Source organism: Sphaerodactylus townsendi, linkage group LG03 (genome assembly GCF_021028975.2).
Source record: "Sphaerodactylus townsendi isolate TG3544 linkage group LG03, MPM_Stown_v2.3, whole genome shotgun sequence".
NCBI lineage: Eukaryota > Metazoa > Chordata > Lepidosauria > Squamata > Sphaerodactylidae > Sphaerodactylus > Sphaerodactylus townsendi.
The window spans coordinates 142985400-143010734 of NC_059427.1; the positions used below are offsets into that span (position 1 = coordinate 142985400).

Below are 25335 nucleotides of genomic sequence, written 5' to 3' on the forward strand. Positions count from 1 at the left end.
TGATTGATTGATTGATTGATTGATTGATTGATTGATTGATTGATTGATTGATACATACTTACTTACTTACTTACTTACTTACTTACTTACTTACTTACTTACTTACTTTAGGCTTTTATACCACCCCGTCCCCAAATGGCTCCGGGCAATGTACAGAATATAATAAAATACAGTCATAAAACCATCATGAATTAGCTAAAACCTATAAAAGCAGCGAGAGACTAACTATAATGCTAATACTTATAAGTATGGGTGGCGCCTGGTAACCTAATATTAAATATTAAATGGCGGAAATTTAATCCCTTCCAAATCATCCTGATATCCCCGTCCCACCCCCACCCCCGGAGGCTGAAAAAAGGTGACTATATTCTGTGTAATGTGGCTGGCTAGGTGGAGAAGGCTGGTGGAGCAGCCAGGTCTTGCAGGCCCTGCGGAACTGCAGAAGTTCTCACAGGGCTCTGAGACTCCCCGGCAATATCTTCCACCGGGGCCAAGAAGGCCCTGGCTCTTGTTGGAGCCAGCCAGATAGCTGTAGGACCGGGGATCGACAAAAGGTTCCCCTCCGATGAGCGGAGGGGTCTTTCCGGGCAATACGGGGAAATGCGGTCTCGCTGGGGAAGGTCAGTTGGGGGTATACAGGTCGGCTCCTTCCTGTCTTCAACAAATGACGCTCTGGTGGTCTCTGCTCAGGGGCCCCTGACCCCACTGCTGGGGCTGGCATCGAAGATGCGAACTGCTGGCACCTGGATGAAGAGCAGATCCAAGAACAGGTGAAGCAGCTTCTGTCGAACGGCGGCTACTACGGGGCTAGCAAGCAGCTCCAGTCCATGTTCAACAAGGTAAGAAGGCTGGTCTCAGTTGGCCGTTGTGGGTTTTCCGGGCTGCGGGGCCGTGGTCCAGTAGTTTTTGCTCCTCATGTTTCCCCTAAATCTATGGCTGGCTTCTTCAGAGGCATGTCAGGCTAAGGTGTGTTTCTCTCCGTGGTACCGTGTGGAGTGATTGTGTGGGGGAATCAATGGTCCCTCTAACACTGGCAGGGAACTTTGTGGAAGTTCCCCACCGCTGAGAGACAGCATGGTGTAGTGTTAAGAGCAGGTGCACTCTAATCTGGAGAACCGGGTTTGATCCTCCACTCTGCCACTTTAGCTGTGGAGGCTTATCTGGGGAACCAGATTGGCTTGTGCACGCCAACACGTGCCGGCTGGGTGACCTTGGGCTAGTCACAGTTCTTCTGAGCTCTCTCAGCCCCACCCACCTCACAAGGTGTTTGTTGTGAAGGGGAAGGAGTTTTGTAAGCCACCTTGAGTCTCCTTACAGGAGAGAAAGGAGGGATATAAATCCAAACTCTTCTTCTCTGCATGGAACTGATCTGCCTGCCCCCTGCTGGCAGCCACCCGAACTACGTGGCACCAATACAGTGTCTGCACAGCCTCACAGCTTACAGGGAACGTCGGATGAATTATACATTTTGTCCACAACTGTTTCGACGATACAACTTGTCTCAGTGGATGCCGCCCTCTTGCTGTTGCTCCCTTTTTGATTATGGTGTTACCGGAATGCTGTCATTCACATCTGCCCTCTGCTCAGAGAAGTGGACCATTCATTCCGAGACAGCTGGTGTGCCTTTGGCTTTTGAGCGTCAGACGAGGATCGGGGAGATCTGCGTTCAAATCCCTGCTCTGCCCTGGAGGCTCGTGGGATGACCCTGGGCCAGTCACACACGCTCAGGATTGCCTCCTTCAACGGGTGGTTGTTGTGAGGATTGAATGGAAGAGAAGGGAGGGGGATGTCAGGTCTAGGATTCATTCAACGCTGGGATTTATCACGCAGTCGCCTTTATTGAAACGGACACTGAACCCATTGGCTTTGCAAAGCCAGTTCTCAAGCACCCCCCAGATGCCCATCGCTTTATTATCTCTGCTGGACACTCCCTCCCCTGCCCCCAACTATTTAGAGTAAACGCAGGAAAAGTGAGGGGAAAGCGAAAGTCCTTTCCCAGGGGTCAGGGGAAGATATGGAGCCATCTGGTCACCCCTCCCTTCGCGGAGAAGGCCAGAGGTGCCTCTGTTATCTACTGTTGCCAGCAAAGGGAGTACAAAGGAATGAAGGAAGACTCAGAAACCCCAAAGAGGCCCCAGACATTAAGCACACACTGACAGGACAATAATATGAGCCACCTTGAGTCCCCTTTGGGGAGAAAGGCGGCTTAGAAGTGAAGTAAGTAAAGACGTTGCCAGGTTTTCCCAGTAAGCCTCCTGCCTCGCTTTATTTTTTGGAGTTCAGCTTCACATTCTTGCTCCGTCATGTTGTCGTTATTATTATTTTTGATTTATTCCCTGCCCTTTACAATAGACTCAAGGTGGGTTATAATAAAAAGCACGATAAAATCCTATTCAGTACTCCTACAAAAACAATCCTGAAACTTCCACCCCAACCTCCCCCAAAGGTGGGTGGAGCTTACAGGACATCTCGAGGCCACCCCCCACCCCAGCACACCCAGGTGAAAGGGCTAATCTTTGCCTGGCGCTGAAACTCCCAGAGAGTAGGTGCCTAGTCGGCCTCTGGTGGGAGGGCGTTCCACAGTGCAGGGATCACTATTGAGGAGGCCCTCCGCCCCCTCAAGCTAGACTCAAGCTAGACTCTCTCCAAAAAAACATAATGAGCCCCACTGCATCAGACCAGCGTCCCTCCTCACACAGCAGCCTACCAGTTCCTCTAGAGGTGCAACAATGGGGCACAGAGGCCAAGACCTTCCCCCGATGTTTCCTTCCCGAACTGGAAGTCAGAAGACTGCCTCTGAATGTGGAGGTTCTCTTTAGTCACCTTGGTCAGTGCCCACTGGTAGACCTGTCCTCCAGGAGTCTGTCCAGCTCCTTTTTAAAGCCATCTGTGTTCATGCCTCTCATTGCCTCCGCTGGAACTCAGTCCCACCATTTAAGGGCTTGTCGTGTAAAGAAGTCTTTCCTTTTGTCTGTTCTGAACCTGCTGTCTGTCAAACTTCATTTGATGCCCTTGAATTCTTGTATTTTTGGACAAGGAAAAAAAGTTCATAGAATCATAGAGTTGGAAGAGACCCCCGAGGGCCATCAAGTCCAACCCCCTGCAGGAACACACAATCAAAGCACTCCCAACAGATGGCCATCCAGCCTCTCATAGGTGTCAAACTCGCGGCCCTCCAGATGTTATGGACTGCAGTTCCCATCATCCCTTGCCAGCATGATGCTGGCAGGGGATGATGGAAACTGTAGTCCATAACATTTGGACGGCCGCGAGTTTGACAGTTATTTGTCAGTTACCTAGTATGTAATTTTATGCAGAGGGAGGAGGGTGGGCCTAATGTGATGGTGGAAGGGGGGGGACTTCCCATGACTTGTGAGCCTTGGGGGGAGGGCAGCTTCTTTTCCGGGGTCCTCCGCACTCTTCAGGTGTGACTTCTCATCCTCCTCCCCCCCCCCCCAGGTGCGAGAGATGCTCCGGATGCGGGACTCCAATGGGGCTCGGATGCTCATCCTGATGACGGAGCAGTTTCTGCAAGACCCGCGCCTGGCCCTGTGGCGGCAGCAAGGAGCTGGCATGACTGACAAATGCCGGCAGCTCTGGGACGAACTAGGTGCGTGCAGAGGCGTAGCTCAGGGAAATGGAGCCCGGTGCAAATCCTGAGTTTTGCTGCCTCCCCCCCCATGTTCGTTTGTGTTTTTTGGTATTTTTAGTGGATTTTCAATTTTTGGCCTGCAGGGGGCGCAGTTTTTAGGCTAGCAGCATCAAAATTTCAGGGTATTTTTAGGAGACTCTCCTGATGATACCAGCCAGGTTTGGTGAAGTTTGGTTCAGGGGGTCCAAAGTTATGGACTCTCAAAAGTGCAGCCCCCATTTCCTATTAGCTCCCATTGGAAACAATGGGGGATGGGGGCACCCCCTTTGGGAGCCCATAACTTTGGACCCCCTGAACCAAACCTCACCTAACTTGGGTGGTATCATCAGGAGAGTCCCCCGAAAACTCCCTGAAATGTTGGTGGTGCTAGCCTAAAAACTGCGCCCCCTGCAGGCCAAAAAATACAAAAAACAAACCTGGAATTTTTGCTCCCTCCCCCGCCCCGGCGCATGCCGTTGCAACACGCACCTCCTGGTCCCCTTGTAGCTCCGCCTCTGGGTGCATGTTATGCCTTCCTGTGGCTGGGGTGGAACCCAGCTCCCCTTCTTTTAAACGATCACGTCTCTAGTCCTCAAGGCTGCTGAGGGAAGCCTGAAAGTATGAAGGCAAAAACCACTGAGATGGTAGAAAGCAGCATGGAAGCCCGGTTGGGGAAATTCCTTGTTAAGTTGCAGGCGACTTACAGTCGGCTTTCAAGGCGAGAGACGTTCAATCGTGGATTGTCTCTGTGAAGCAGCCCTGGACTTCTGTGATGGTCTCCCAGGTGAGGACCAGCCAGGACCGACCTTGCTTAGCTTTTGAGGGGTGGCAAGTTTAATCTGGCCCAAGCCGTTGATGGAAAGCTCCGCAGTCAACACTGTGTGGCAAAATGTCCAAGGGAGGGCTGTTCTAGGCTTTGCTGCAGTGCAGCGGCTGTACCACAAAACCCCAGACCTATCTGACTCCTGTCTTCAGATTCAGATAATCTGTCTTCAGATTCAGGAGCAGCAGTGGCGTAGTGGTTAAGAGCAGGTGTACTCTAATCTGGAGGAACCGGATTTGATTCCCCGCTCTGCCGCTTGAGCTGTGGAGGCTTATCTGGGGAATTCAGGTTAGCCTGTGCACTCCAACATACGCCAGATGGGTGACCTTGGGCTAGTCACAGTTCTTCTGAGCTCTCTCAGCCCCACCTACCTCACAGGGTGTTTGTTGCGAGGGTGAAGGGAAAGGAGTTTGTAAACCCCTGTGAGTCTCCTTAGAGGAGAGAAGGGGGGGATATAAATCCAAACTTCCCCTCCTCCTCCTCTTCCTCTTCTTCCTCCTCCTCCTCCTCCTCCTCTTCTTCTTCTTCTTCTTCATCATCATCATCATCAGGCATATACGACATAGGGAAAAAGGATAGGAGTAAACCCAGTAAAGAACAGTGTGAGTAATATGAACAGAATCCAAGAGACCCTAATCCAAAATGCGCAGCAGAAATTTGGCTACAGTTTCAATTATTTCAGCATCAGGATTGTTGAGCAAAAAAGTTATTTTTGCATTGGTTGGAAGGTCCAAGAACCCAACCGTGGTTCAGGCAGAGAAGTTGGGCCTGAATCTGTTGTGCTTTGGGCAGATGAGCAAGATGTGTTCAAGGGTCTAACTCAGTGATGGTGAACCTTTTCGAGACCGGGTGCCCAAACTGCAACCCAAAACCCACTTACTTATCGCAAAGTGCCAACAGGGCAATTTAACCTGAATACTGAGGTTTTAGTTTAGAAAAAACCGGTTGGCTCCAAAGTGCACATTACTCAGGAGTAAGCTTGGTGGTAGTCAGTGGTTTTGCTTTGAAGCAATCATGCAACGCTTCGAATGGGTGAATCAAAACCCTAGGAGGGTTTAGAAGCAAGCCCCATTGCCAGCCACCGAGCTTACTCCCAGGTAAAGGATCGTGCTTTAGTTCTTCCCATGAAAATCAGTGGAGTTTAACAGCACTTAGCAGGGTTACCTACATGTCGTGCCCAGCGGCCCAGGCCAGCCTAGATGTGTGTGTGTGGGGGGGGGGGGCGATTTTCTGCCCCCCATGACAAACTCTGTGCACGCGTGCCCACAGAGAGGGCTCTGAGTGCCACCTGTGGCACCCGTGCCATAGGTTCGCCACCACTGGTCTAACTCCTGACTATGATACCAAGCGAGACGTGGGGTAGCAGGAAGAACAGGCGTACGGGATGTCAGCCCTTCCTCCATGTTAAGACTGGTCATGTGTTGTATGCCCTTGAATGCCCCCACTGCCCGCCCTCCTTTCGATTGCCTCGCCCCCTCGTTGCTGGGCCTGCCTCTTAACACGACTGGTTTCTTCTTCGTGCCCCAGGCGCCTTGTGGGTGTGCGTGGTCCTGAGTCCTCACTGCAAGCTGGAAGAGCGGGCTCTCTGGCTGCAGCTCCTCAAGAAGTGGAACAAACTGGACATCTGTCCCTTGGAAGAGGGCAACTATTCCTGCGACAGCACCGGGTCCAGCACCGCCTTGCAGCCTAACCCAAACCGCAGCCCAGGTAGGGTCAACCTTTCAAGGAGAAAGGTCCTGTCTCTCTTCTCCACACTCAGAGTCCTATTCACTCGGAGCAGGGGGCCCCAACATGGAGTCCGTGGGCACTGTGCTGCCAGCCGGGACTTTCTTTGGTGCCCACTGAGATTGCCAGGAAATGGTTAGGGCCATTGTAAGGCAGTGCTTGCTACTGACTACTCTGTTCCACATAAAGATGAGAGCAGAGCATATATTCCTCCTTCACAGAACGCATGCCGGACATTCTCTGTTGTCGAACGCGCTGCCTGGATCCTAGTACCTGCCGAACTCCGTTTGAAATTAAAAATACATTTTGGCACAAATGGTCTTGTATCAAAGCCCTGGGTTCAATAAAGACAAAATAACGGGTTTGACAAAGGCAGTGCATAAAAAATGAATGATATTTCTCACGTTCGTTTGGGCGTATATTCTAATGTGGCAGCATGCACTTTTCTCAACCGCTGCACCTCAGTAGACTGAACTATTTATGTGAATCAGAGTGTGCCCTCATGAAAACGAAAGAGCTTTCCTTCCACTCGAGGACCAGAAGAACTGGTAACTGGGCTTTTCGTGGTCCACGTGGTTCCACTCCCCCTTCAGGCTTTCCTTCTTCGCAGGACGTGTGAGGAGAGACGTGTTCCATTTGGCTCCGCCTCCTCCAGAAGCCATTTCTATTTTGGTTCTGCCCCCTGTGGCAGCCATTTTGGGGTCGCATTCACCATCCCCTCTCACAGTTCCAAATTTGCCCATGGACTCAACAAGCTTGGGGACCCCCAGCTCAGACGGAAGGGGATCACAGCTTGGCAGAGCCTGAAATTCTTGTGGGTTCAGACCCCCACGTTGAGTGTCTTAATTTGGGAACATCACAGCAGAGTGGTTGAGCGAACCAGAGCAGCCCTTGTTTCAACTCAGTTCCATCCCAAGCATGCTTTCGGTGGCTAGCAGAGGCGTACCTGGGGGAAATGGCACCCGGAGACCTCTGTTCTCTGGGCGGTCCCCCCTAATGACACCCCCGAGACCCGCCCCCTCCTGGCTGCTGGCTCGGAGCTGGGAGGGGGCAGGGCTTGGAGGGGAGCCGGCAGCTGGGAGGGGGGGAAAGGCTTGGGAGGTCCTCTGACTTCCTTGGCCCCGTCCATGTCGATGACGACATGGGCGGGGCCACGGGCCCCAGAAGATGACAAGGCAGCAGGACTCCATGGTTGTCATAAACATGGGTGCCATCTTCAGTATCTTTTAGGAGATACCACAAGGCCTTTTGGTTGGCTAGCACTGGGGCCTCTCACCTTTTAGAGCTTCAGGGCACCTTTGGGATTCTGGCACAGCTACAGAATGTGACAAAATGGCTGCCGTGGGAGCGGGAGGTACGGTGGCTGCTTCATCTTCCATAACCCATTGAAAATCACCGTGCTGAGGTGGCAGCTTCCACCCAAGCCGTGTTTTTTAAAAAAATCCTAGTGACCCATCAAACCTCCAGTGCCCAGTAAGAAGCCTTGCTAGCCAGAAGGCCCTGCCCAGCCACGCCACTTTGGCAGGCACCAGGAACATCGGGCACCACACTGCCCGTGGGCACCACATTGGGAACCCCGTTGGCTGGAGCTTTTAATGAGATATAAACTGCACGTGTCTTTTCAGGGAAGAATTAGGGTTATTTCAGATTTTATTTATGTCAGCTGACCAGAGAACTTTCCTATTGGTCAGGCTGAATGCTTTCCACCCTGATGGGGGGATTCCTATTGGTTGGGCTGAATGCTTTCGCCTGCCTTTCTTCCTTACAGAGCTCAAGCTCAAAACATTTTTTAAAAATTAAGATCATAGGACTGCTACTAACTCAGCCAAATGCAGTCCTAAATAAGACCCTCTTCAACTGCCTCCTAAAGATCAAAGTGGAAGGGGTCAGGCCCACTTTCCTGGGGACAGAGGCGGAGTTACCTGGGGGTGGGAAGGGGCGGAAAATCCCCCCCCCCGCAGCACCCCCCCAACACTTATGTTAATGAAACAGTGCAGGCTGGAGAAACGACCTGCGAGGCCCAAGGTCTCATGGGAAGTGTAGTTCCCACCAGGCTGTTTTCAGCCTGAAGGGAACAGGCTGCCTTTCCAGGCTGAACTAAGGTAAGGGGGGTGGGGGGTGGGGAGGCGAAAAACATAGTGCGCACACCGGGCACACTCTGGCCCAGCTATGACTCTGCTTGGGGAGAGGCTTCCACCAAAAGTCTCGGGGCTTCCACCAAAAGTGCCCAGTCTTCTGCACCTACCAAAACCAGCGTGGCGTAGTGGTTAAGAGCAGGTGCACTCTAATCCGGGGAACTGGGTTTGATTCCCCGCTTTGCCACTTGAGCTGTGGAGGCTTATCTGGTGAACCAGATTAGCTTGTGCCCTCCAACACACGCCAGCTGGGTGACCTTGGGCTACCCACAGTTCTTCGGAGCTCTCTCAGCCCCACCCACCTCACAGGGTGTTTGTTGTGGAGGGTGGGAAGGGATGGGAAAGGAGATGGTCATCCCCTTTGAGTCGCCTTACAAACGAGAAAAGGGGGAGGATATAAATCCAAACTCTTCCTCTTCTCCAAATGGACTTGGTGGGGCAGTCAGGATGGCTGTGATCTTAATTCCTGGGCAGGAGCAGCTGCGTTTTTTAAAACGATTATCTGTGAGCCGCCGAGACAGGGGTGGGATGCCAATATTTAAACAAAGGCTGAATGAATCTGAGCTCTGACCAGTTTCGTCCTTGGCAGCGGGAGTCCGGCAGACGGTCTTCAGCCGGGCCATCAAGGCCACGGAGCTGCGATGGGGCGACGGCCACCTGCAGAAGATCCTGAGCAGCGACTGCTACGGCCTCTCCCTGAAGAGCGGCAGCGACAAGCTGGGCTTCGACCCCCAGGGCCACCCACTCTGGCTGGGCGACGCCTTCCCAATGGCCTGTGCCCGGGTGGACGCCTTGCGCTCCCACGGCTACCCCCGCGAAGCCTTGCGCCTGGCTGTGGCTGTCGTCAACGCCATGCGCTTGCAGCGGCGCCACCAGCTGGAGAGCTACAAGCAGCAGAAGAAAGGTGAGGCGTGCGAGAGAGGCCAGACAGGAAAGAGGAGAGCAGCAGTGGCAAGAGGCCAACCCCCTGTCCCTTGGCAGATACGCCACTGAGCAGCGGCGTAGTGGTTAAGAGCAGGGGCACTCTAATCTGGAGAACCAGGTTTGATTCCCCGCTCTGCTGCTTGAGCTGTGGAGGCTTATCTGGGGAGCTAGATTAGCTTGTGCCCTCCAACACATGCCAGCTGGGTGACCTTGGGCTAGTCACAGTTCTTTGGAGCTCTCTCAGCCCCACCCACCTCACAGGGTGTTTGTTGGAGGGGGGGTGAGGGAAAGGAGATTGTCAGCTCCTTTGAGTCTCCTTGCAGGAGAGAAGGGGGGCCGTATAAATCCAAACTCCTCTTCTCCTCTTTCTGGAGCCCTTCTTGGGCCTGGACTGGCAGCGCCGCAGCACAGCGTTTGGTTTCTAACGGCTCTTCCTTCCTTTCTCTCTGCCCCCCTCAGAGCTCTTGCACAAAGGCACAACCAGCATCACCAACCTGGAGGGCTGGGTGGGGCACCCTCTAGATCCCATCGGCTGCCTCTGCCGCACCTTCCTGGAGGCCTGCCGGACAGAGGATGAGGGGCTGGTCCTCTACACAGGTAATTGGTATAAGCAGGGTGTGTGTGTCTGGGGGGGAGGGGAGAGGGTTCTGGTTCTCTGACAGATGCGAACTCACTGCCTTCCAGTGTGGTGTAGTGGTTAAGAGCAGGTGCGCTCTAATCTGGAGAACCGGGTTCGATTCCCCGCTCTGCCACTTCAGCTGTGGAGGCTTATCTGGGGGTCCAGATTACCTTGTGCACTCCAACACGCGCCAGCTGGGTGACCTTGGACCACTCAGTTCTTCAGAGATCTCTCAGCCCCACCTACCTCACAGGGTGTTTGTTGTGGGGGGGGGGGAGGGAAAGGAGATTGTAATCCCCTTTGAGTCTCTTACAGGAGAGAAGGGGGGGGATATAAATCCAAACTCCTCCTCCTCTGGTTCACCAGATAAGCCTCTGCCACTCAGGTGGAGGAGTGGGGAATCAAACCCGGATCTCTAAGTTAGAATCCACCTGCTATTAACCGCTACACCATGCTGGCTCTCCCGCTGGTTTAGTGACAGGTCATCTTTGTGGCTTGCAGAAGGTCCCGGGTTCAGTCCCTGGCATGTCCCATTGAAAGGGCCAGACAGTAGAGGATGTGACAGACCAACACTTGAGACCTCGGGGAGCCACTGCCAGTGTCTGACCCTGATGGACCTGTGGCCTGATGCATTGGAAGGGTCTGGTGGCTCAGTGGTAGAGTCTTTGCTTGGCACGCAGGAGATCCCAGCTTCAATCCACAGCACCTCGAGTTGAAAAGAACGAGGCAGCAGGGGGTTCCAAAGGTCTCCACCCACGGTTCTTGGTGGAGGCTCCCTTCAGAAGGATTCTCTCATTGCTGTGCAGCTGCCGATTGACCGGCCTTCCCTCCATGAATCTGCCTAATACTCTTGTAACACTATAACACATAGGTGTCAAACTCGCGGCCCTCCAGATGTTATGGACTACAGTTCCCATCATCACCTGCCAGGATTATGCTGGCAGGTGATGATGGGAACTTTATGATCCATGACATCCTGGAGAATACGAACTTGACTTCTAATATATAATAGATATTCCACCTATAATAGATATTGCATACAAAAACTCAATACTTGAGTCATAAACAGATGATTTGCAATGGTGACCACTGATTGGTGACAGTCCCAATCTTCACTTCTCCTAATGATCAGTCCAGGGATATTTAAATCCAACAGGTGAAGTATCAAGAGGCTTATATGGAGGCTTTTTAGAGGCTATAAAACCTCCAGATATGGTTTTATTTCCTATTCTTTGTTGAGCCAATTAGATTACGTCAATAGCCTGAAATAGATAGATATTTCAAATGCCGGCTCTTCTTAAAGACCTACCTCACAGGGTGTTTGTTGTGAGGGGGGAAGGGCAAGGAGATTGTAAGCCCCTTTGAGTCTCCTGCAGGAGAGAAAGGGGGGATATAAATCCACTACTACTACTACTACTACTACTACTACTACTACTACTACTACTACTACTACTACTACTACTACTACTACTACTACTTCTTCTTCTTCTTCTTGTTCTTGTTCTTCTTGTTCTTGTTCTTGTTCTTCTTCTTCTTCTTCTTCTTCTTCTTCTTCTTCTTCTTCTTCTTCTTCTTCTTCTTCTTCTTCTTGTGTCAGCAGGTTCTATTCAGAGAGCCTCTTTTACTCTTTTAAAGCTGTCTCTGCTGTCTCGCAATCTCTGTGACGGTCTCACAATGCCGTGGGGCAAAGCCGGGCCTTGCAGAGAGGGACAGCCCGTGGTGGGTCCATTGTCTGCTGGTGGTTCTTCTTTCTGCTGGACTCTTCCATCTGTGACTCTCCCCTTCCTCCCTCAGACTCAGCGGCGGAGCCGAAGAAGGCGCTGTACCAACACATCGCGGTGCCCTCCAGCCCCGGGGAGTCGTACTTCATGCTGGCTCTGGAAGTGGCGCTCCTGGGGCTGGGGCAGCAGAGGTCCATGCCGGAGGGGCTCTACGCTCAAGACAAGGTAGTGCGCAGTGAGGAGCACCTCATCGGGATGCTGGAGGAGATGGAGCTGGACGAGCGGCTGGTCCCCGTGCTCCGCAAGCAGGCTGCCTTGCTCCTGGACGGGCCAGTAGGAGAGAGGAAGGGCGAGCCGGGGCTGGCGTGTCTGTATTGCTTGCCCCTGATAGTGCGGTGGCTCTGCCCTCTCCCAGCAATGCAAGGTCTCTCATAAGCGATTTCTGGAAGAGAGGAGAGCCGCTCTGGTGCCACAAAGGCGTGTGCAGGAGCAGTAGGAGAGGAGGTCTCTCTGAGTCCTGGGATGTGCTGCTTTTGGATTGAATCACGACAACCCCACCTTTGTGCGGGGCAGGACTTGTCTCTGCGTCCCCGTGTATTTCCTTAGCCAGGGTGGCGTAGTGGTTAAGAGCAGGGGCACTCTAATCTGGAGGAACTGGGTTTGATTCCCCGCTCTGCCAGTTGAGCTGTGGAGGATTATCTGGTGAACCAGATTAGCTTGTGCACTACAAACCACGCCAATCGTTCTTTGAAGCTCTCTCAGCCCCACCCACCTCACAGGGTGTTTGTTGTGTGGGGTGGGGGAGGGAAAGGAGATTGTGTCAGCCCCTTTGAGTCTCCTTACAGGAGAGAAAGGGGTGACTCGGTCCAAACTCTTTCTTCATCTTCCTTAGATCAGTGATGGCGAACCTTTTCGGAGACCCGAAAGTGCCCAAATTACAGCAAACCCCCACTTATTTATTGCAAAGTGCCAACCTGGCAATTTAACCTGAATGCTGAGGTTTTAGTTTAGAAAAAACAGTTGGCTCCAAGGTGCATGTTACTTGGGAGTAAGCTTGGTGAAGCAACCGCACAACACTTCGAATGGGTGAATCACAACCCTAGGAGGACCCTTAGAAGCAAGCCCCATTATAGCAATGCCGGTAGCTTACTCCCCCAGGTAAAGGATCATGCCCAGGCTAGCCTAGATGTGTGTGTGTGTGTGTGGGGGGGTGATTTTCCGCACCCCCAACAATGAACTCTGTGCACATGTGCCCACAGAAAGGGCTCTGAGTGCCACCTCTGGCACCCGTGCCATAGGTTCGCCACCACTGCCATAGATTATGGGTGCTTTGAAAGCCACACTCCACTGCTGCTGTCTTATGTATTACAACTGAGAGGCTGACTGGAAAGGAGGAAGCTTTACTCAATTGGGGGCATGCTGCATCTGCCCACGTTCAGAACTGTTGGTTCGTATGTTTTCCAGATGTTGATCATAGCTTAATAAGCCCTGCCAGGGGTCTGCAACCTGCGGCTCTCCAGATGTTCATGGACTACAAATCCATGAACATCTGGAGAGCTGCAGGTTGCAGACCCCTGGTTTAGATGGTCACAGGGTTGACTCTTAGTGTGGTGGTGGTGGAAAGCCAACTATGCTCGGGGGAGGGGGAATTTTAATCTGGAATATTGGACGCCAACTATGCCATTTATTGTGATGTATTGCATAGTTTAGATTTTTAACTTCTACCGCTGCTTTAAATGTTTGATTGTTTTATACTGCTATTTTATATGCTGTACACCGCCCAGAGCCCTTCGGGGATGGGGTGGTATAAAAGCCTAAATAAATAAATAAATAAATAAATAAAGCGTTGCCAAGTCGCATCTGACTACAGGCCACCCAGTCGGATTTTCAAGGCAGGAGACAAGCAGAGGTGGTTTGCCATGGCTGGCCTCTGTATGGCATCCTCAACTTCCTCAACAGCACGGTGTAGTGGTGAAGAGCAGGTGCGCTCTAATCCGGAGAACCGGGTTTGGTTCCCCGCTCTGCCGCTTGGACTGTGGAAGTTTATCTGGGGAACTAGATTAGCCTGTGCACTCCAACACACGCCAGCTGGGTGACCTTGGGTTAGTCACAGTTCTTCGGAGCTCTCTCAGCCCCACCTACCTCACAGGGTGTTTGTTGTGTGTGTGTGGGAGATTGTAAGGCCCTTTGAGTCTCCTTACACGAGAGAAAGGGGGGACATAAATCCAAACTCTTTTTCTTGTAAACTACCTCTGTATAGCATGCTCAACTTCCTTAATGACCTCCCATGCAAGTACTAACCTGATCCAACCCTGATTAGCTTCTGATATGTTGTTGTTGAGCCGCCTCGAGCCCTGTTGTTGAGCTGCCTCGAGCCCTCTGGGGAAGAGGCGGCCTAGAAATCTAAAATATAAATAAATAAATAAATATCTGAGAAGATTGGGCCACCCTGGGCCATCCGAGCCGCACATACAGAGCAGCAGGACCCACGTTGATGGCTCCTCACCTTTCTGCTGACTGTCCTGTTCCTCCCTGGCCTCCTTCAGCCTACATCTTCCGCCTAGGGCAGTGATGGCAGACCTTCTCGAGGCCGAGTGCCCAAACTGCAACCCAAAACCCACTTACTTATCGCAAAGTGCCAACGCGGCAATTTAACCTGAATACTGAGATTGTAGTTTAGAAAAAACGGTTGGCTCCAAGGCGCGCATTATTCAGGAGTAAACTTGGTGGTAGTCGGTGGCTTTGCTTTGAAGCAACCATGCAACTCTTCCAATGGGTGAATCACGACCCTAGGAGGGTTTACTCAGAAGCAAGCCCTATTGCCAGTAACCGAGCTTACTCCCAGGTAAAGGATCGTGCTTTAGTTCTTCGCATGAAAATCAGTGGGGTTTAGCAGTGCTTATCAGTGCTATCTACACCGCTTCCAATAAACCAGGTCTTAGTTTAAATGCTAATAATTTGCTGCCCAGCCAAGCCCAGATGTGTGTGTGTGTAAATAACTCTGCTGCGCTCCACAGAGAGGACTCTGAGTGCCGCCTCTGGCACCCGTGCCATAGGTTCGCCACCACTGGCCTAGGGCTTTGAGCTGGGCTAGAGCGTGCTTGTGCTCTTTAACCGATAACTCTTCTGTTCCTTGCAGGGGGGCCTTTCAGTGGCTTTGGGGAGATCGTCTTCCGTGAGAGCGTGCCGATGCACACCTTTGCCCGCTACCTCTTCACCGCCCTGTTGCCATATGACCCTGAGCTGGCCTACCGCTTGGCGCTGCGAGCCATGAGGTATGTAAATGCCCCCTTGTGATTCAGATTCTGATGCACCGCTGGACTGCATTATCCTTTTTTGCCGCTGACCTTTCTCAACTTACGCAGGCTCCCCGTGTTGGAGACAGTGCTGCCCACCAGTGATCTACTGCACCAGAACCCACTGGATTCCATGATGGCCAATCGCTTCCCTCGCTGGTTCACCCTCGGCCACCTGGAAACGAGGCAGTGCGAGCTGGCATCCGCCATGTTGACAGCTGCGAAAGGTACGAGTCCAAAGGTTTGGAAAACTGGATTTTCAGAGTGCCGGGTCACTCTGCCCCCTTCTAAATGGCAGGGGTGGAATGTGCTGTCAGTGATTTATCTCTGATTTATGAGGGCCCGGTAGGATTTTGAGGTGGGAAACACGGGTGGTTTTTTCACTGCCTGCCTCTGAGTTGCATCCCTGGACTTCCTCGGTGGTCACCCGCACAAGGACTAACCTGCACGACCCTGCTTAGCTTCCAGTGATGTCGGTATAGATTTTTTATGGAGTGGGTTCGGTGACTGAGGGCTTTCCGGCTATTCCATTCCATGCATTGTTTCAAGCAAGCCGGACATATAATGGGAGAGGTTTGAACCTGAGGACCCCCCCACCACCACCACCACCTATGTCCCTGTTAGCTTCCTTTGTATATTATTAGGTAGTTAAGGTTAGATAGGTGTAGCCAGCTCTTTTTCTGGAGTAAATTGGTAGTACTGTGTCAAGCCTGTAACTCAAATCAAACTGGTTTAGAAGTCTTTATTGGCAGACATCAGTTGGCCAGAGGGAAAAAAACCAGCTCTAACTGTATAACCAAACACCCCCAATATATCAACCCTCTTTTCCCATTCCCTATCCAGGGGTCTGCAACCTGCGGCTCTCCAGATGTCCATGGACTACAATTCCCATCAGCCCCTGCCACCATGGCCAATTGGGATTTGTAGTCCATGAACATCTGGAGAGCCGCAGGTTGCAGACCCCTGCCCAATCCCATACTATAGAAAGCACAGAGGAAAGGAATGCAAAACAGACTCAGAGTCAGGAGACTGAGATAAAAGCACCTGGCCCGGGGCACCTCTACTTGGTAGCCCAGGCAAAGAGGAAGTAGTTGCCCATCAGCCCACTCAACCCCCACCCCTCCTGGCGCTCCCTTGCCCGATGCCAGTAGGTTTATTTTTTATAGCAGTTATAGTTTTAGCACAGAGTAGTTCTAGCTTTATTGCTAATAAATTGACACAGTGCTGCTGCTGTTGCTGTTGTCTAACACTAGATCTGATGTGTTTAATGAATTGAAACAGTATTGTCAAAGGCTTTCATGGCCTGAATCACTAGGGTGTTGTGGGTTTTCCCAGTTGTATGGCCGTGTCCCAGTAGCATTTTCTCTTGATGTTTCGCCTGCATCTCTGAAGATGCCAGCCACAGATGCAGGCGAAACGTCAGGAGAAAATGCTACTGGGACGCGGCCATACAACCAGGAAAACCCACAACACCCTAATTGATATAGTTTTGCTGTTATTGCTATCGGCTAATGCTAGGTGTGACGCATTTAAGTCGCCACCTTTAAATCTGTTTTCTTATTTTATCGTCCTTATGTCTTCCATTGGTATTTACTCTGTTCAGTGTACGTCGCTCGCCGTGTGACGTTGCTCGCCGCCCTGAGCCCTGCGTTACTGTGGGGATGGGCGGGGTAGAAATCGAAGAATAAAATAAAAATGAAACAAATGAGACTGGAGTAGGCTGGGCCATCCAGGGCAGGGTCAATGAAGCCTGGTTTTATTCTTGACTGGGGGTGGGGGTGGGATTTTGCCCACCCCACCGGTTCCAGCAACGGCTTTCTCCTTTCCTCCAGGTGACCCCAGTTGGCTGCGAATGGTTTTGGGCTCCATCCAGCAAAACATCCATTCCCCGGCCCTGCTCTTCAAGCTGGCTCAGGATGCCTGCAAGACGGCCACGCCGGCCAACTCCCCTCCCGACACCACCTTGCTGAACATTTCTCTGGAACTCGGCCTGCAGGTGAGCAGGCCCACGCACCGGTTGTCCCGCTGGGTAGGGATTGCGGCTCAGCCGTCGAGCGTCCACTCAGCAGGTAGAAGGTCCCATGCTCACTCTCTGGAATCCCCAGATGAAGGAATGGGTCTAGCAGCAGATGATGTGAAAGCCGCTCCCCCCCCCCCCCTCCGAGGCCCCGTACGGGGAATATGCTGCCACAGGAGGTGGTGATGGCCACTAACCTGGATAGCTTTAAAAGGGGCTTGGACAGATTTATGGAGGAGAAGTCGATCTGTGGCTACAATCTTGATCCTCCTTGACCTGAGATTGCAAATGCCTTAACAGACCAGGTGCTCAGGAGCAGCAGGAGCAGCAGCAGAAGGCCCTTGCTTTCACATCCTGCATGTGAGCTCCCAAAGGCATTTGGCGGGCCACTGCAAGTAGCAGACTAGATGGACTCTGGACTGATCCAGCAGGCTTGTTCTTATGTTCTTATGACCTCTCTGAGCACACGTTCCCCTTGTGTTGACACAGCCACTTGGGGCAGGTGGTAGCCACCCAGTTTAAACAAAACGCCAACCAAAGAGAAGAAAGCGCTTCTAGCTCTGTTGAGCTCAAATGCAAATCCAGGCCGTAAGTCAGATTTTTTTTTCCAACTCGATTCCCGTCATGAAGACAATATGCCCCACTGGCTGAAAAAAAAAAGCCAGATTCTGTCAAGAAGCGCTTTTGTATGTAGAGGTGAAACTCAGAGCAGGTGCACTCTAATCTGGAGGAACCGGGTTTGATTCCCTGCTCTGCCACTTGAGCTGTGGAACCAGTTTAGCTTGTGCACTCCAACACATGCCAGCTGGGTGACCTTGGGCTAGTCACAGTTCTTCGGAGCTCTCTTAGTCCCACCCACCCACCTCACAGGGTGTTTGTTTTGGAGGGGTAGGGAAAGGAGATTGTCAGCCCCTTTGAGTCTCCTTACACGAGAGAAAAGGGGGACATAAATCCAAACTCTTTTTCTTGTAAACTACCTGTGCAGCATGAACCGGGTTTGATTCCCTGCTCTGCTACTTCAGCTATGGAGGCTTATCTGATGAACCAGATTAGCTTGTGGACTCCAACACATGCCAGCTGGGTGACCTTGGGCTAGTCACAGTTCTTCGGAGGTCTCTGTCAGACCTCGGATCTGGAAATCATGGAAACTGTAAATTTGTTCTAAAGCCTTTATTTCAGAGCGTAGGTAACATTGTCAAAGAGGAATCTGGTGATTCCCTCATAAACCCACCACCTATATCCCGTTGCCCCCTCCCACTGAGCCAAACGGCTCCCCCTCTACAAACTACGAAGCAGTTACTACAAAGCATTGCAAGCCTGGGAACAGTTCACACCTGCCATTTGACACAGGCTCAGTCCTGACAGTCTCTCAGCCCCACTACCTCACAGGGTGTTTGTTATATGTGTGGGGGGAGATTGTAAGCCCCTTTGAGTCTCCTTACATGAGAGAAAGGGGGAATACAAATTCAAACTCCTCCCATTCCTCCGTTGTTGTTGTGTTGTCCTCTCCTCCTCCTCCTCCTCCTCCTCCTCCTCCTCCTCCTCCTCCTCCTCCTTCTTCTTCTTCACATGTGAGAGTAGTTATTGATTTTGCTGTAGCGGCGCTGGCATGCCACATTGTTTCAGATGTGAATTTAACTACAACTGAAATGGAAAATCCAAATAACAGCTCCCCTCCCTTCAGAAAAAAATAATAAAACCCCACGAATTAAAGCAATCCTTTTTATTTATTTAATTATTTTAATAGATGTATTTTTATTAGAACTGTGGTAAACCCCCACCGCTAACTTGGACCGGCAATGCGCCAACCCGTTTTCTTGGATGAGCCCCTTTGAGACAGATGGAAATGTGTGCAGGAAAATGCCCCGGTCTGTTGTGCCCCAGTGTGTAAATCTGACTGTCCTCCTTTTTGCCGTCTTGAAGACATCGGCTGTGTTGGGCAGCCTCTGAAAAGGATGAGCGGAGTCCCTGGCTCTTTTGATCTTGCTGGGGTGGGTCTTTCCTTGGGACCCTCCTTTTGATCATTCTGTTTGTTTCTGGTTCATGGAGAAGCTGAGATCTGGCAGTTCAGAGCAGAGCGCTGTGTAAAATGAAACACAACAAAGACTCGGTGACCATGTTGTGCATCTCTCCCCGAGGGGCATGAAGTGTTCGTCTGAGTAGGCCACACGTGCTTCGGTTTCTCAGGAGCTGAGGGAGGGAATGAGCGAGAGCTCTTCGGGGCTTCCTGTCCCACACCCACTTGCCTGCCTGGCACTCGACTCCAGCAGAGGATGCTCCAGGATTCTGGTAGCAACAGCCACCTATCTGCGCCACCCTTCATCACACCATCTGGAAAGAAGAGGCATGCAACACGCCACTCCCCAAGATGCTCTGAGGTTCCCTCAGCATTTGAACCGTCTGGAAAAACGTTCTGTTGTTTTTCTTGTAGGTGATGCGGATGACGCTCAACACTATGACCTGGCGCCGCAGGGAAATGGTTCGCTGGTTGGTCAGCTGTGCCACGGAGATTGGTGAGTGGTTGCGAATGCCTGGCAGGGGCCCAGTGCCTACAGAAAGCCGCTTTGCTGCTGGCAGGTGTGGGCCGAGGTGCTTTCTAAAGGTGTGCCGTGGGTACTGCCTGCTTGAAACTGATTTATACCTGGCCACCCCCACCCTCCCTTTCTGTTTCAATCGTTCAGTCAGTCTTCATTTTTTAACAATCACAGGTCTGCCAAGATGGACACACTCAGTCATCAGCATATCAGTGTACAGCAGGGACGTATCTGCTAGAGAGACATGGGGTATCATATGTCCCTGGGCGCACACCATCTAATCATGGGGGGGCGGGCAGCGGGCTCACCAGGTTTGGGCGGTAGACCTGGACTCCAGCTCCGGATGGTAGGCCTGGGCACTGGGGGGTGGGGCAGAAAATTCAGATTTTTCCCCCCAGGCTCCCTTTCCCTAGATAGGCCTCTGGTGTACAGTAAAATGTCAGAGCCATGTAATAGGCTGATTTCAGTAGTGCAGAAACTGTTAATGAAAAGTCTGGACCAGCCGCTTCCTTGTGGAGCATCCCAACACGCAAAATTCGGCCGTCTTAAATAAAAGTGGTTTGTTGGAACAGTCGGAGAGGAGAGAAATATCAAAATCATCAGTTTTGCCTGGAAAAAGCACTCCGATTGAACTTTTGTATTAATACTAGGTGTCGCCATATAGAGGGCACTATCATGGCTGCCCGAAAGGGCGGAGCCAGGCACAAAATGGCTGCCACAGATTACTTTCAGTCACACTCAGGGAAGGTCTTTGCACTGTGGTGGCAGCAGCTGCCGAAGCAGTCGTTTCAAAAATCTGCACAGGCAGTCAGAAACTCTGAGCAATATAAAATAACATGGTCAATTGATTCTATCTCATGTTGTCCACACAGGCAGACTCTATTCAGACATTTTATGACAGGGAGAAGAAGAAGAGTTTGGATTTATACCCCCCTTTCTCTCCTGCAAGGACACTCAGGGTGGCTCACAAGTTCCCTTCCCTTCCTCTCCCCACAACAGATACCTTGTGAGGCGGGTGGGGCTGAGAGAATCATGAGAGAACTGTGACTAGCCCAAGGTCACCCAGCAGGAATGTAGGAGTGCGGAAACACATCTGGTTCACCAGATAAGCCTCCATCACTCAGGTGGAGGAGTAGGGAATCAAACCCGGTTCTTCAAATTAGAATCCACCTGCTCTTAACCACTACACCACGCTGGCTCTCACGCTGGTGGTGAACATCAAAGGGCACGCTCGACCGATGCATTCTCCAGCAGAAGCTGCAGGGAACAAGTATACTGTTCATAGAATCATAGAGTTGGAAGAGACCCCAAGGGCCATCAAGTTGTAACCCGTCCTGAGCCCTTTGGGATAGGGCAGGATAAAAATATGATTAAATCAATAAGTCCAATCCCCTGCAAAATGCAATCCTTAGTAACTCCTTGTTCGCAGTGAGGGTTCCACCAGAGATTACACCCTATTGTAGTGTGTGTGCACATGCTCCTAGTGTGCTGTGACAGTCTGCCTCTTATTTCTCCTTTTGTGGCCTCCGTGGCTTAGTGGCTCTACACTGGTTGCATTGACTCTTTCCCTGTGTTTCCGCTCTCCAGGCGTCCAGGCCCTGATGAACATCATGCAGAACTGGTACACGCTCTTCACGCCCATTGAGGCCACAACCATTGTGGCCGCGGATAGGCAATTCACGCGACGCCCACGGCTTTCGCTGGAAAGTTGCTGAGCCTGAGCACGGGGCAGCGGGACGAGCTGTGCAGCTGCGCCCGGACACTGGCACTGCAGTGCGCCATGAAGGACCCCCAGAACTGCGCGCTGCCGGCTCTGACGCTCTGCGAGAAGAACCACGCCGCCTTTGAGGCCGCCTACCAGATAGTACTGGACTCTGCGGCCTCTGCTGGCATGGGCCACTCCCACCTCTTCACCGTGGCCCGGTACATGGAGCACCGCGGGCTGCCCTTGCGTGCCTACAAGCTGGCCACGCTGGCATTCTCCCACCTCAGTATTGCTTTCAACCAGGACACGCACCCCGCCCTCAACGACGTCCTGTGGGCCTGCTCCCTCAGCCAGTCGCTGGGCAAGAACGAGCTGGCCGCCATTGTCCCGCTCGTCATCAAGAGCGTGCAGTGCGCCCCCATGCTCTCCGACATCCTGCACCGTTGGAGCCTGCCGCCTCCGGGCCTGGCCTCGCTGGGCGGGGGGCGCCGCGGGGCAAGCGGCACCGCGGGGAAGCTGTTTGCGGTGGACAAGGCCCCCCTCTGCCAGCTCCTGGAGGCCGCCATGGCGGCCTACGTCAGCACCACCCACTCGCGCCTGACTCACATCAGCCCCCGGCACTACGGCGAGTTCATCGAGTTCCTGGGCAAAGCCCGCGAGACCTTCCTCCTGGCCCACGACGGCCACCTGCGCTTTGGCCAATTCCTCGACAACCTCAAACAGACCTACAAGGGAAAGAAGAAGCTGATGTTGCTCGTTCGGGAACGCTTTGGATAAAGGGGGGGGGCCCTTTGGCTCGGGGGGCATTCCGGAGAGGGAGCCCTTTGGCTGAAGAGGCAGGTGGACGGATGGCTCTGCCTTTGAGCGGAAGCACTTTGGCTCGGAGGGCTGCGAGGAACGGTTGGTTTTCCTTGGGGACGGAAGTGACTGGGCAGAGTCCGGAGCCCTGCGTGACTTTGGACGGCCGTTGGCTGGGGGTGGGTGATCAGGTTAGTCTTCCCGACTGTAAATGGTGGTGCACCAAGTCTGCAGAACCGAGCAGCTGCAGCGGCACTTCAAGGGGGGGTGGGGGTGGGGGGGACGCGGGGGGTGGGAGAGTTTCCGTAGCACCAGGAGGGTCGGGCACAGAGTCGGACGAAGGTTAAAGCCCCTCCCTCCAGCCCTTTAGGCTTGATCAGAAGGACCCAGCCCGCTTTGGTGGCAGCAGGAGATGCCAATTTCAGTATTAACTCTCAGGATGACAGCAACAGTTCTCTGGTTGAAGGTTTTGGACCCCCCTCGCCGGGTCTCGCAGATAGTGGGGAGCCGGTCCTATGGAATTTCACAGTTGCTCTTCCCGTGTAATGTTGGCAAAAAGTGTGTGTGTGGGGGGGGGGCGGGGTTGGATCGAGTCCTTGGAGTGATCCACTTTTTCTACGTCCCCTCCCCATTTTTTTTAAAGGTCTGGAGTCTCAAGAGTGGGCACTCAGAAGGGACGGAGGCACCGTTTCCCCCCCCCCTCCGTGCACTGATAGCGTTTAAGTTAGCAGACCCTTCGTGTTGAAAGAATCCCCCAGGGCCAGGGTGCAAACGCCTCCCGGGGCCAAGGGTTCTCCGACAGGACCCGGGCGGCAGAGCGTCTTCCCACTCAATCCTTGGCAGCAAGGTTGGCGCCGTTCCACAGGGGGCGAGCGGCATTGAAATGGGGGGCGGGGGGCGGATGGAGGTCTTGTGTGAGCCTGTAAAAGGGCTCGGGTCCGGCATACTGAGCCAAGAGCCTCCTGTCTCTTTCGTGGAAGAATACCACTTGAAGGGATCCAAAGAGCCTCTGCCCCAAGCCTTGATCCCTTCCCACTTCTGACACCCCTCCAGTCCCATTAACCAGCTTCTCCGCTCATTGAACCGCCCTTCCGTTCCGACGGAGCTGTCGGGAACCGGCCCCCTCCTCCCCACGAATTCTCCCCCGTGTCTCTCTCTCTTCCCCCTCCACTTGCCAGTATTTCCGCTTTCCCTTGGCCGGGCTCACCGATTATGGACTGGATCCTGATCTTGCCTGCAAGGGGTGCCGGGGTGGGGGGGTGGGGAGCTCTTCTTCTGCCGTTCTTCCTCTTTACCTGTGTTCTTTGTCGATGCCCCCCAGACTCCTACAACTGAAGGACTCCCGTCTTCCGCCTCCTCCAGGACAGAGCTCTGGAGCTGCAGGGTGACAGACGGCTCATACCTCAAGTCTCCTCCCCCAGGTCAGGCGCTGGGCCCGCTTCAGCCACCGTGCCTGTGCAGCACCCCTTGGGAGGTTGTGAGAGCACCAGGTGGATCCGAGTCACCTTTGCAGGTTCTCGGGTTGCTTGTGCGGTCACACTGGCCCTGCCTCGGGGGGCCTTCGAGTCCCCCCTAGGGGAGGGCGTTGAAGTGGCCACCAACCGGGTGCCAACGGATGTTGTTCAAAACACCCCACTCCAAAATCCCACTTTATTTTCTGCTGGATAAAGTCTACTCAGGAACAAACCACAACAAGCTCATGCTACTATTTAGATTATTGTGAAGACAAGATAATGTTTAAAAAGTTAATATATATATGAAGAGGCGACGGGTCCGGCGGGGACTCCTGTTTGTGCGCATGGGGGCAGGGGCCCGTGTCCTCGGCACGGCCCTTCGTGTTGGTGGAGATATTGGTGTGTTGCACAGCTCTGCTTTGGAGCCAGATAGTCAGTTAGTTTTAAAGTTTTTGGGGTTTATTTCTTTGTTTTGCTGTATTAAGGAAATTCCTGTAATTTTGTAATTTTTTTTTCTATTTATTGAATCATTTATTGTATTTTTTTTGTTTTGTTTTGTAAAAGACTCAACATAAACCACAACTCTTTTTGGTTTGGTTTCTCTTTTGGACACGTCGTGTGGGGTTTTTTATTTCCGTTGTGTACATGCTCCTTGGAAAGATTCGCGAATAAAGCCGTCCACCTGGGTTAGTCCAAGCAATCATCCTAAGCCTGACCAACAAGTAGGTAGAGCCTTTCCTATTAGTCTTTGTTCTACAGCCAAGCGCTCCTTCGAAAGCCAAACCGCACTCTGCTGCGATACGTATTGCAGTTGAGAGGCTGGCTGGCAAAAAAGAGATAGAAGAACGGAAACGACCCAGTTCTTTAGCAGAGAAAAACAAAACGCAGCACAGTTAAAAAGGAATTTAACCTTTAGTAAAAGTTCTAAGTATAAAGAGTCAGGCTACAAAAATATATTTACAGAAAGAGGAAGACAAAATAGTCGCGTGCTAAAGAGCACCGAGGCGAGCGAGCAAGCTGACACAAAGAAGCAAACGAGGAAAAAAATGCAGCCACACAACACGGCAGACAATCATGCAGCATAAGGAGGAGAGCAAAAGATAGAGAGGAGAGGAGTAAAGGAGGAGAGGAGTAAGGAGCATCGAAAGCTACACCATAATATGCAGCACTGAAGGTCACCCTCAATCAACCAAAGAACTGTCCGGCTGCCCTGCGTTAACTTACAGCAACCAAATGGTGCAACTATCTTGCTCCTGCAGTTACTTCTACAAGGGATGCCAAATAGTCCATATATTGTCAAAGGCTTTCACAACTGGAATCACTGGGGTGCTGTGTGGTTTCCGGGCTGTATGGCTGTGTTCTAGCAGCATTCTCTCCTGACGTTTCGCCTGCATCTGTGGCTGGCATCTTCAGAGGATCTGATAGTAGGAATGGAAAGCAAGTGGAGTATATATACCTGTGAGTAAAGGTCAATAGGTGAGGGCATCTGAATAGGAGTGGCCTGGCAAGTGAGTAACAATGAAGTGTAGCATGTGAGTAACAATGGAGATAGCAAGGTCAATAGGTGAATGCATCTGAATAGAAGTATCCTGGTCTTTGTTCCCTTTGATTGCTGTTGTCTATAGTTGTCCTGTGTTTGTGTGGAGCTGATTAGTCACTGTCTTGATTCTAGAGTTTTTCAACACTCGCAGCCAAATTCTGTTCATTTTCATGGTTTCTTCCTTCCTGTTGAAATTGTCCATGTGCTTGTGAATTTCAGTGACTTCTCTGTGTAGTCTGACGTAGTGGTTGTCAGAGTGGTCCAGAATTTCTGTGTTTTCAAATAAGAACATAAGAACATAAGAACTAGCCTGCTGGATCAGACCAGAGTCCATGGAGTCCAGCATTCTGCTACTCGCAGTGGCCCACCAGGTGCCTTTGGGAGCTCACATGCAGGATGTGAAAGCAATGGCC

The 25335-nt window shown here is 52.1% G+C and overlaps 1 protein-coding gene across 1 annotated transcript; it reads left to right on the forward strand.

Annotated features, from left to right (window-relative positions):
* The first annotated feature begins 652 nt into the window (after positions 1–652).
* Positions 653–23992, forward strand: ZSWIM4 (zinc finger SWIM-type containing 4). The gene is given in 12 exon segments (XM_048490601.1): positions 653–839; positions 3460–3610; positions 5982–6161; positions 8904–9218; positions 9698–9835; positions 11652–11906; positions 14718–14853; positions 14944–15101; positions 16707–16870; positions 19323–19404; positions 21013–21093; positions 21096–23992. Coding segments are annotated over 12 exon segments (2484 nt in total). The 5' UTR covers positions 653–827; the 3' UTR covers positions 21908–23992.
* Positions 23993–25335: the final 1343 nt, after the last annotated feature.